Consider the following 12,270-nt stretch of genomic DNA (forward strand, 5'->3'; position numbering starts at 1 on the left):
GAAAACAAGGAATCTAAAATGTCGTATGTGTTTGTAACCTGTTGACGCCCTGACCTTTTTTTTCGGCGTTAGCATGCACTAGAAGGTAAAAGCTAGAAGTTAGAATCCCTGGAAATTGAATTAGTCCAGCTGTAGGTGGGGAATCCAAGTCCTAGCAATGCACACGTATTGTTAAGCGTCGTGCCAGAGAGGAGAAAACATCGTTATCAATGATCACGACACCGAACATCAAGTAGACAACCCAACAATGGTTAGTGGAGCCTGATAACATTCATATCAACAGGCAGTTCTACAGGAAAATTATGAGTACAAGAATAACATAATGAAAATCTTGTCACAAAATGTGAGCAGCAATAAGACTGAGACGGAAAACACATTGACGTTACCAAGACCGTGCACGACACATCAGTAACCTGTCCATGGATTCTCCTGTCTAGTACAAACACATTAACCGAAAGTGAATTGAATGGCATATAGTGACGGAGCGGCCCCAGGTGCTGATATCCACCTACAAACGTACGTTTGGTATCTGCAATTTGTACGGGATTACCGAGTAACAGAGAACGGACTTAATGTAATCACAATCACAGACCCACAGGAGACAGTGCGGATAAAGGGCGCCCAGGTACATTCATTCATCCGGACGCTATTTAACCAATAGAACCTGAGTTATGCAACAGTGTACATGTGTAGTTCGTTTGTACTTTGTTGTAGATTTACAGACAAACACGAATTGGTTGCGCAATCAGAGGTCATAGTACGTGAAATATATTAAAAGAAAACGACACAAACACTATAGTCAAACCTGTAACTTTTTAACATAATAATTGTGTAGCCTGTAACACAATTTGATTATTTTGTACTCATAATTTCCATGTACAACTGTCTGTTGATATGAATGTTAATTGACCTAAAGGTAACAGGTACTAAAATATCAAAAGCTTTATTCTAAATCTCTGTTAATCGTTTTTGGCATCATATAGGATCACCTAAACGACTAATCAAGATCATGTCATGTCCGAACATACAATGTACAGATCGCCCCTTATACAATTACGAACTAACAAGTCGCCCACATACAAAAACGTCCCGAGAACAATACAGTAGCAGGTAACCGCTTAGTGAACGGTGTAGCCCTCGTGTTGTAATGGATCTGTGGCGTGAACAGCATATGTAAACACACACACAACAAAGCCTGCGCGCTGCGAGGGGTGAAGGTCAGCCGTTGCTTAGTAAAACTCTGGGCAGCGCTAAATCAGACAGCTATCATGGTGTGAGGCTTCAGAGTTGTCACGTGGATCACATGGCCAACCGTACTATGGCGGGAACAAGACTTTCGGAATCAGCCGATCGCTGTTTAAGCTGATCTTATATATTATTAAGTTGCCCTTTTTTCAGCCTGAAGAATATGAAATGTGGACGGCACACCGCAAGCGAACAGCGTAAGATAACTTCGTTGTCGGTTCTGACGACTTTGTACGATCGACTTTGTACGGAGTCCAGATAGAGATGTTGTTAGATCTGCTACTTACTCTCCAAGCAGAGGTTGGTGGGAAAAATCGTGACCTTTTCCTTTCATAAGTTTTTTTTTTTCGACCGGGTGGTGTCATACTCCACCAACTACGCATGTAAAAGCCCTGTGTTCATACGATACGGAAATACGTGTATTGGGTAGGATGGTGATGACTCACTAGGATCAAGGAGCTTTTATCCTGATAAAAGCTCCTTGCTAGGATCTAATTTCTGAAAACGCCAGAAAACTCGGACCATCTGTTTCCACATCACTGCTAATTACGCATGCCGAAACAGAGAAATATGACGATAATGGCAATGTGATGCAACTCGGTACTGTCCACGTATGTAACACACACACTTAGCTATTATAGACACGTACCCCCACAAAACTGACAACTATGTCAAACAACTCATGGTATAGCAAGCGACAAGGTTTATCTGTTCCTAACAGGCTAAGCTAAGCCATATAATTTGAAGAATGAAAAGAGGTTCTCTCCTTCCAAACTGTGACGGACTGACTGTAGGAAATTCGAAGAGGTTTATCATAAACCGGATAGTCGCATTTGTGTGCTGTCGCAGTCTCCATCGATGTAGAGTGCTACCGCAAACCGTGCCATAATTTGTCGTAAAATGGTTACGCCGTGGTGCAAATCAAAACACATTTATGGTCGCACGGCGCGAAACCTATTGCACCACGTGCAGTTCATTGGGCCTGATTTACTACCGATTGGGAATGGTTGAATGGGAAACTGATAATCGTTCCGACAAGTTGGACACGTTCCAATCGGGCCGGCGGCCCAGCCATGCACGCTACCCGCGCCAGGACAGAAGCCTGCTAATATTGATTACTGCAGGTCAGGAGGGAGAAGGTACCACCAAGATAGCCACACTGGAACAGTCATAGTAGTCTGATGGGAGTCGGTAGACAAAATATGAAACGCTGTCTAATTGTTTGAGATCGCGAACGTTCACTGATCCTCGTGCCGTGGAGTTGCTGGAGATATAAATTGATAACGATTTGTCTATGCCGGAGTGCCTGTGCCTTGCTGTGAAGAATAACCACTATGTATATTTCCAGGTGCAGGGGAAGCCCGTACGGCGGGTGTGTTACCGGGGGATGTGCCGGGAGGAGGACCTGATACAGGAGAGGGACACGGTCCTGCTCAAGTCGGGGCCGCGCAAGAAGGACCTGCCGTTCGTTGCCAAGGTTACGGCGCTGTGGGAGGATCAGGACGGTAAGGCACAGCTTACCGTTGAGTGACGTATATGAGAGGATATGAAACTATAAGGAATGTTTTAAAACTACGTGATGTATATACGTATATCTATATTTTTTTAATTAGTGTCTTATTTTAATAGGGCAAAAAACTGTATCACAACCATCAGGTGGCTGAATACAGAATCAGTTTGCGTTAAACAGAACATCTTCAGTTTAATGCAGTTTCAGCAACAACAAATAGTGTACAAAGATTATTGAATAAACGTACAATGGGACACTGATTTAGGTAACGTGGGAAATCTTAGATTGTGGAAACTACGAGACTCCAGTGTTACAATACGGGTGATGTGTGAGGAAAGTTTGATGTCCTTGTGTGTGTGTTCTAGGTGAGATGATGATGAGTCTACTGTGGTACTACAGACCGGAGCACATCGAGGGCGGAAAGCGGCCTCAGCATGGAGAGGTAAAACACAGTCATATCATGTTGTAATCATCAGGAGGGGCTAGGATAGGATAGGAAGGGATGAAACTTCTGGAAGATTACACGGTGCCCATCGAACCTCCCTCGGAGGTATACAATTTAAAATATTGTGTGAAGTATAGACAACTCGTTAAAGCAAACAAAATCTTACGAGCCTTCCTATGCCGTCTCGAATAATACATTTTACTTCAAGATTCAAGCACTGCTGATAAATGGCTGATAAAGGGATTTTAGACACGTACTCCAAAGGTCGTACAGCGAGCGGAAACCGGTGTATATTGACGCTTTTTGACATGTTACAGGCAGAATAGCGCATCCATTTCATATTAGGCATGGTAGATATGGTGGAAACCTTTAAGGTTAAAAACACCGAAATTTATCTAGAGGATGCCGATTGCAATCAAGAAAGTAGCTGCGCAGTGTCTATTGGGGAAGCCCTGACGGCAGATCCTGCATCCATCACCACAGTAGAGACGTAACGTTACCCCATCCGCCCGGGCGGTGGTGTTGTGGATCGGCGTGATTTAAGCCGTCTCAATCCCTCCTCATCGCGCCCCCTTCCGGACTAGACGGACGCCATTAGCGCAACATTTACGGTAATTTCGCCGTATTGATTTTAGCCTGGAGGTTCCAGGAAAATGGCTGTTCCGGGAAGCTGCCGTCAGTACCCAGCCACCTCAGCCATCGCCCGAACAATGAATAATTGAATTTCTACCGTAACCTAAAAGGCAACGCCGTGGTTGCTTGAATTCATTATTTTCGGTTGGGAAAAACGATATTTTCTTTTTTAAATGACCGGGTTAATTGCTTGGCAAAGTGGGCAAGTATTTTAAGTGATCTAGTTATTACGGCAAGTACCAGGGCTCCAAATGCCGTTTTGTCTTGTACAATATACCATATGGTTCCTAGTTTCTATTTTTTTCAGCTTTTTATACCAAATCCGTCTGCAATCTCAGTTGTTTTACAATTCCAAGCCCTATAGGTTGGTATCTCAAGTTCTGAAATGTGAAAATTTCTATCTTATCTGGATAGCGGTATCGTATGTTACAATCGTACATTTTGATGTAGACCACAATTACGAAGGAACATTGATTGGGTGTTCATGTAGTGAACTCCATACAGTTAGTAAACGTACCAATAGGGAGACTTTAAACACGACGGCGTGGTCTAGGAATTGTGAAAACTGTTGCATTATGAACGTCATAACAACAAGTCATACGGAAGCTTCAGAACCTGGCGCTTAAGGCGATAGTGCGACAAAGGAATTACTGTATAGCTGACGCCAAATCACTATAAGAAACCTAATGTAGTATTTTCGTCACGATGTTGTGTGTTGTTGAAGACATCATAAATGTGCATAGTCTTGTGATTTGTGGTTGTGACGTTTGCAGGCAAGACAGGTGTTTTAGAATCTACCAGGACAGGCCAACGGGTGTCCCGCGACTCGTTAGTGGGGCGTCCTCTTCCCATTGCGTCATGGCCGCATGATTAACCCATTCGTGCCCGACATGTGCGCACTTCAAACGTCAACTGCCACTTTCAAGTCCCGAACGTGGGCGCGTCAAATGTTCCAAACCTTCACAAATGGAAGAGCTCGCTTTGACGTGCTCATTAGGAAATGTACCTGCCACCTCCCACGTGGGCATGCGTCATGAAACGTGCTGGTTACCGCGGCTACTCGGGCACTTCAGGCCAGGGGAGTATGTGAGGCCAATGTGCTAACGTTAAGTGTACACATGTAGCTTAACGTTGTTCTGACACATCAAATACACGCACCGGATTTTCCGCTGATCTGATGTATCATAAGTGGCCTTGTGATGTTACAAGATAAAACGTCACTAAGTGTGTGAGGTATGGATGTTACACAGACATTTGACTTCCCCACTCGTCGTGGCTAATGCTTTGGTCACGGATTGGAAAAGGGGCCCTGCCCTGTTCACGGGCTTTTTTTGTCACTTTCGGGCGTGACCCCTACCTGTCTCCTCGGGGCATCCTGCGACTGCGGGATACTTTGGGTCATGACCGGACCCCGGATTGATTTTAACTCGGAGTTAAAATCAACCCGGGACCCGTTAACAAATAGACACCGTAAGGTCATCGTTACGCCGAGAGGTACCCCCGCGGTATCCGGCAGTCCACCGGGACAAATTTGTGGCTTCGGGGCCCTGCCGGGGTTACACCTCCTATGGGCACCGGTGTAAATGTGACTGAAGCATTCGTCACCATTTATGGGGGAGCCTCTGGTGTTAACCTAAGGCGGCAGATCTCTGCACGCCAAAGGACCCAGCACACTTACCGAGACGGGTAGGGATGGTCCGTTGTGTTTGGCTGGTAAACGCAAGCTGTGCTGAAGTACAATTGCATTATCACTCTGATCAGCTATAAAAAAAATTAAAAAAAACACGTTACGCTCGGTCTGCCTTAGTTTACCTGCAAGAGCTTGAAACTTGGTTTCCACTCAGATGCCAGAATCAGATAAGAGGCCGCTTAAATATTAACGTGAGATATACAGACTCCGTAGCTGGAAACAATAACACCAGATGATTTGGCGAAAAGTCTTAAGAAAGCAGACGGCGCACTTCTTGGGTCAGCGATCCCCAAGACAGATGGATAAGGAAATCAACCGGGTAGGAAAACAGACCGGCTTGATAGGAGGGTGAGGGCTCAATGTGGTTCACCCGTCCTACAACTGATAGTACTGGACACTACTGGTAACATCACCAAAATGGTGTCGTACTGGAAAAAAGAAAGTTGCTAAGATTCTGGCTCAAGTACAAAGCGCAAGGGGGTGCAATGGTATCTTACAAGAACATTGTAACCACTTTTGATTGATGGTAGTAAAAATTTAATAACCGCTTGAGAGATATGACACGCTTGGACACTAAAGTTGACGTTTTGTCGAAGTGGACTCGTCCGTGGGGAGATGTCTAGCTTCATAAGATGGTTACGGAGGTCTTACCTTTCCGAAAAGCTTACATTAACCGCAGAGGGTTGATTGTTAGACACACTCCAGACGTGCGTTCAGCCACGTGCTTCTATTGGCATTCTGGAGTGTGGCCAGCCCGCCCTGGCAGGCGTTCTCCTGACGTCAGGTCACCGGGAAATGGAACTGCTCGTAACTCTTCCCCAGACGGAGCGGCTTGACTCCCGGTCATGGTTAGGGAGAGGGGAGGACACGTAGGACGTTATCATCGGTGCAGCACATTATCTCATTTTGTTGATAGCTGGGTAGCAGAAAGGTTAATTGCAGGATGCATCAAATACAGTACTTAGAACCATACACCAAAATCACGTCGGTGTAAAATTGAATATTGAATATTTTGATGCAACTTGCAGATCTGTGAACACATTTTAAAAAGAAGCAGATACTTTTCCTTGGAATCCAAAAGAACAGTTAATTCTGCATCTAACTAATTTCCTGTTCCCCCTGTGTTTCAGTGTGAACTGTTTGCGGCTCGTCATCCAGACGAGAACAGTGTGGCTTGTATCGAGGACAAGTGTTATGTGCTCACCTACTCCGAGTTCTGCAGGTCAGCAAACCCGCATCACTATCTTTTGTCCAGATGTTGTTCGATATCGATTGATTCTAACTTTCCCTCATCACAAACAATTTATAACTGTCCTCCGTTCGTATGTTCCGTCGAAAGCAAGTTTTGATAAACCATCTCTCGTTAACCCGTGTCAATCTGATAGATTAAAAGATATTCAGAAGTTTTACAAGCCATGGTACAACCCTACTAGGTTTGATCTCGCCCCCAACCTTTACCCACAACAAACAGTGACAGGGAATGCAGACTGTGAGGTTGTTACCCCGTCTTGTGTGTTCTCCTCTCAGTTAGAGCCTGTCGTTCAATCTATTATAATCCCGTTATTTCTTCACAACCCAGATTCCGACGGCAGTTGAAAGTGCGAGGGGCAGACCGAAGCAGCTTGAGCTCACTCGTGCCGCTGGAGGAGGTGGACTTCTCGGCCTTCCTCCCTCCTCATCGCCGTCTCCCCGACAACGTGGACCCCGAGAGTGTCTACTTCTGCCGGCGAGTCTACGACTTCCGTCACGGCCGCATGCTCAAGAACCCCATCTAGTGAGGTAATTGTGAACTGCACCTATCCGTGCCGTGCTACTACAGCCTTCCACAGCGTCGTCAAGCTTGTTCATCCGTGAAGAAATAAGGAAGTAGTACCTAGTGTTGATCAACAGTTTCCCTCTTAGACAGTGTTTGAGTTGTGAAAGATTCATCATCAGGAGAGATTCGTTTAACGTGATGTACTTATTTTTAAACACCAGACTTGGAGGTACTTTCTGTCACCATATGGTCACTCCACTTCTCTAACTTTCCGGATCCGAGACACAGACCAGAAGATATGGACGGACTATAGGACAAGCAGTTTTCTGTATAAGCTACTAGGATGTGTTTGTACAAAACTGAAGCTGTCGTCGACTATCCCATGTGTGTGTGCATGTATCATGAACATACATGTCTAGTATAATTAGGAGAATTCAAAAGAAATTTTCACGATATTTATTTTCTTGATAGCCAGAAGAGGACCAATGCAAACATTTTTCGCTTGCTTCGTTGTTTATCGGGTGTGCGCTTTAGTAGCATACAGAACATGGTGTTAGGCAGTGTTACAGTGTTTGTTTTGTTCGGTTAACTATCTGAAGTTGTCGTTGCCTAATGGATATAAAGCGTGCTACTGTGTTTTATGAAGAAAAGCTATAAATGTGTTTGGTATAGTTGTGACATATGATATGGTCATCAACACAAAAGTCGTAGCAGGTAATAGTGTCACACGGTTTACGAAAATGTTAATTCAAACATGGAAGATGATATGACAAAAATTGTTTCAAACTTCAAACTAGCTGTACTCAGAATAAGAGCTTACATGTTGAACTAATGTTGACATGCGGTTTGAAAAGGACGCCTGTGTCCAGGAAGTGAGAACGCTTCGTTGTTGTGGAGATTACGTAATGCTAGCTATGGGCACGCACCTGTACAGTTGTGTATAGAGAGTCGGGCGAGAATACAGAAATCTGCGATAGTATTTTGCTTAGAGAATCGCCGGATCACCCCTATTACTAATCCCCTTGTACACGCACCTGTACAGTTGTGTATAGAGAGTCGGGCGAGAATACAGAAATCTGCGATAGTATTTTGCTTAGAGAATCGCCGGATCACCCCTATTACTAATCCCCTTGTACATAGACCAAGAATTTGTTGAAAGAAATAAAGAAAAATCCTCTATCTTTCCTGAAGAGAGAGAATATATAATTTATTCTCATGTACATGTACTCTGTTCCACTGTGCATATACTCCAGAGGCAATGTAAAGAGAATCACCGAGCCTTCGCAGATCGTACCAATAAAGACGCTCAGAAATCGCCTGCGTGTATTTATTTCTTTGAATTACATCATTTTATGAATTCGAAAGTTACATAGAAGCAAACTATTGCCACTTCTACTCAATGCTACCTCACTAGTGTCACTTCTACAACTATACTCAATTGAGATACAACACTGGTGTCACTTCTATACATATACTTGAAGCTACCACACTATACATACTGTCACTTCTACAACTATACTCAATGCTATTACAATAGTGTCACCTCTACAAGTGTATTCAATCTTACCTTACTATATATACTGTCACTTCTACAACTATGTATAGTGTCACTTCAACAACAATACTCAATGCTACCACAATAGTGTCACTTCTACAACTAGATGAATCAAATGCATAATTATGTGAAGCATAGGAACCTGGAAATACAGTCGATAATTGGTTAGGGGTAGCTATGGACTTGCTGGTCTTCATCTGTTGCTTGAACAGGAGTTGCTACGGCAAGAAAGTAGAAAAGGGGGATTTTCCCATAATTCAACATTTAGAAACAGTACGTCTCCATCAAACATTTGACCGATTCTTTTTTCTCTTTACTTTCAGGCAGACAATGTGGCACTGCACTCAAATCATTAACTTATTCTAACAGTACCACATACAAAGGGCAGACAGATGGTGAATGTAGTCTCATAGCCTTTTGAGTCTGTAAGGGCAGTGGGTCTATGCACGGTAGTGGATGGCTGTGCCCCAAATCGTCATGTTACGTACTGTAGTGTTTCCACGCTTTGGTATCAGATTATACAGGATACAAAGGTTCAGGATTACCTTCCTCCTTGTTGTATTTGACCCTTTGTTTAAATCGCCACACCAAGGTACCGATGAGCGTCAGCACAACCACTGATGCAACAATCGCTGCGACCGGACCCGGACCGAGAGTGGGACCTGTGGAGCAAGTGCATCTGGGTTGAACGGGGATCTCTTTAGCAAATCATGCAGTATGTATTCGAACCTGGGATCACAAACTGACCACACAACTGCGTACATACAGACAAAAGGACGTATTTGACAAGAGTTACATCTGGACATACGAACACAAAGGGGAATCGTTTTTTCCTTCATATTTTAATTAAGGTCAATCATCACACGTTGATTTTGTAAACTTGACAACTTAATGTAATATGAAGAAATTCTTACCTAGCTGTACTTTTGATGGATTGGAGCTGGTTGACATGGAAATGATGTTATCTGGAAAAAAAATGATGCCAAGGAACCACAGTGAATTGTTTGTCATGTTGCAATCCACCCCGGGTTGGGGTTTCTGTGGTATACGTAAGAGACTCGTAAACGAACATACGTTAAGTCTCCAATACCTGCACTTTTACTGCAGAAATACATAAGAGATTTGGCAATATGTATTGATCTCAGTTCAGCAATGTATCAGATGAGATGTTTTGCTGTGGCCAAGCAGTCATTTGTGCACATGATGATGCAATCTACAAACACCGTTGACCAAAGTGTAAAAAAAAATAAATAAATAAATTCTGCTGAAAAGTTTATATTCATTCCACCTACTTGTTGGCTTTGTTGATTCTTGTTTGGTTGAAGGTGGCGGCGTTGTTTGTATGATAGTATGCTGTGTCTGTGTCTGTGTACTGGTTGACATGGTAGTACTTGCAGCAGGTCTCGCAGTAGTTTGGGAGGCGAGCCACAGCTGACAGTACCTGTGGTCTGCTGGCGCGTACACACACGAATGGCAGTACCGTTGGTCAAGGTAGTACCTGTGCAAACAATGTGGAATTCAGATGAGTATCATTAACGTTTTATATATGATGCATTTGTGATGTGATCATCTGTCAAACGCGATAAGCTACACATACATTGCGTACAAAGAAAGACATACTCACTCAAAGAAACAAATAAAGACATGCACACATCACACTCCATCATACGTAAACACACACACACATATAAACAAAGTTCTTCTCTATAGGCATACCCTGGAAAACAGTCTCCACAGACAGCATCGGACTGCGGGAGGCAAGGCTGCAGAACTTCCCTGTTCTGGTCCTGGCAGACCGTACAGGATATGCACCACGGTTCCATGTAGTACTTGTTTTCTGGGCAGTCATCCACACTGGCTGCACGTGTACATATCTGGGGTTTGGCGTTTTATGTCTTAAGTTAGATATTTGCTACCAATTTTAACCAATCTTAAGTGGGATATTTACTACCGATACTAACCAATCTTAAGTTAGATATTTGCTACCGAAGTTAACCAATCTTAAGTTGAATATAATCGTAAGTTAGATATTTGCTACCAATATCAACCAATCCGTACCATGAAGTAAAATAGTCCAAGGACGACCCAGTAACTTTTCTTGTCTGTGACGTTCTCTCTGAAAAGAGTGTTTCATCAGTAGATTATTGTGTGGACGTACAGAGTTGGGTCGCTCAAATAGTATGCTTAATGATTAAACACAAACTTAAGCGATAGCCTGATTCATGATCAATTTTATCACTGGATACAGTGCCAATATCCGGTATCCGGCCTGAAGTTTATATTGTTAGAGAACTTTCTCGAGTCTGCCGTCATCACCTGACGACGGGAAATCCCAAACGTAAGACACGTCACCATCACGAGTGTTCGTCAAAGTAGTTGTCCCAGGATATTGATCTTAAGCGAATACCATCTCATAGAAAAATATCTACCTGAAGCCTCAAACTCCGCCGTACTAACTTTACCCACCCTGACCCGAGTTAAACAGACCCGTGCAGTACAGCGATTTAAGGATGAGCAGATTTGAATACGTGCTATAACATGTTGATATATGACTGTAATAGTGCGCGTTGGTATTTTTTAAACTTCTTGGCGAGACGAGAATACTACGGGTAGAATTCTATTAAAGATATCAAAAACCACTTCGTGTGACATAAAGAACTTACTGCGACATTGCTGACAATAGCACGCAGATGTCTGACATGACCATGGTGTCCTCTCCACTGTCCAGGAGTGGCTCTGCATGCCGTGTAACGTAATATATACTGTAGTATGACTCATGATTCTCATGATTGCCATATCATTTTTCCGGTTATATACAAACATTATGATACTTGCTCAAGAACTGGTTATATTTGCTCAATGACTGGCACCTTATAGCTTATCAGTTAAATCTGACGTAACTTTAGCTGTTGTGCCCTCATTTATAATGTCCAAAGAAACGTGCCTAACAATGGCTATGCTGTGGCGATGGCTGTGGTTATTGCTGTGGCTGTGGCTAGGGCTTGTACTTAGAGTTGGGTTTAGGGCTTGGTTTGTTGTTGGGGGTTAGGTCTAGGTTTGAGGTCACACGACACCAGACTACTGCTTGGAAATGACTACACCCTACAAGTGTGATTCGCGTATTTCTTCTGAGGTTTACTGAAAACTCACGGACAGTGTCGGAACAATTATGTGGCAGTGACTGTGGCCGACACGCACAAGTTTCTGTACGCCTGCTTTGGCTGCACTATACTACACGCCTGTTTAGTTGCGCGACACCACTTCGCGGTTTACTTTCCTTTAATTGACAGTATCCCTTCTACTTTGATAGTTTATATTCTTGTTGCCTGTGTAAAATACATGTAAAGATCACCAGCGCAACTGACTTTCCCCTTGCAGGCCATGCAAGAGATGGGCAAACAAAATTCAACGTGACTTCATTGGTTTGTCTTATCTA

At 43.5% G+C, this 12,270-nt stretch overlaps 2 protein-coding genes across 6 annotated transcripts in view; one reads left to right on the forward strand and one right to left on the reverse strand.

The window, feature by feature from the left end:
- LOC118412143 overlaps positions 1-8,285 on the forward strand; it is a 24,508-nt gene extending 16,223 nt beyond the window's left edge. For all 5 annotated transcript variants that reach the window (XM_035814833.1, XM_035814852.1, XM_035814844.1 and 2 more), the window contains 4 exons: positions 2,594-2,750; positions 3,121-3,197; positions 6,654-6,745; positions 7,103-8,285. In XM_035814833.1, coding sequence (XP_035670726.1) covers positions 2,594-2,750; positions 3,121-3,197; positions 6,654-6,745; positions 7,103-7,298 — 522 coding nt within the window. In that variant the 3' untranslated portion in view covers positions 7,299-8,285. The remainder of the gene's footprint in view (positions 1-2,593; positions 2,751-3,120; positions 3,198-6,653; positions 6,746-7,102) is intronic.
- Positions 8,006-12,195, reverse strand: LOC118412707 (tumor necrosis factor receptor superfamily member 16-like). Its single transcript, XM_035815738.1, has 8 exons — positions 11,498-12,195; positions 10,893-10,950; positions 10,551-10,708; positions 10,127-10,332; positions 9,749-9,799; positions 9,380-9,496; positions 8,314-9,052; positions 8,006-8,205 (listed from the first exon to the last, which is right to left on the reverse strand). Exons 1-7 carry the CDS (start codon positions 11,539-11,541, stop codon positions 9,000-9,002), a joined length of 687 nt encoding a protein of 228 aa, XP_035671631.1. The 5' UTR covers positions 11,542-12,195; the 3' UTR covers positions 8,006-8,205; positions 8,314-8,999.
- Positions 12,196-12,270: the final 75 nt, after the last annotated feature.

The sequence above is a fragment of the Branchiostoma floridae genome, chromosome 1 (assembly GCF_000003815.2).
Source record: "Branchiostoma floridae strain S238N-H82 chromosome 1, Bfl_VNyyK, whole genome shotgun sequence".
Classification (NCBI taxonomy): Eukaryota; Metazoa; Chordata; class Leptocardii; order Amphioxiformes; family Branchiostomatidae; genus Branchiostoma; species Branchiostoma floridae.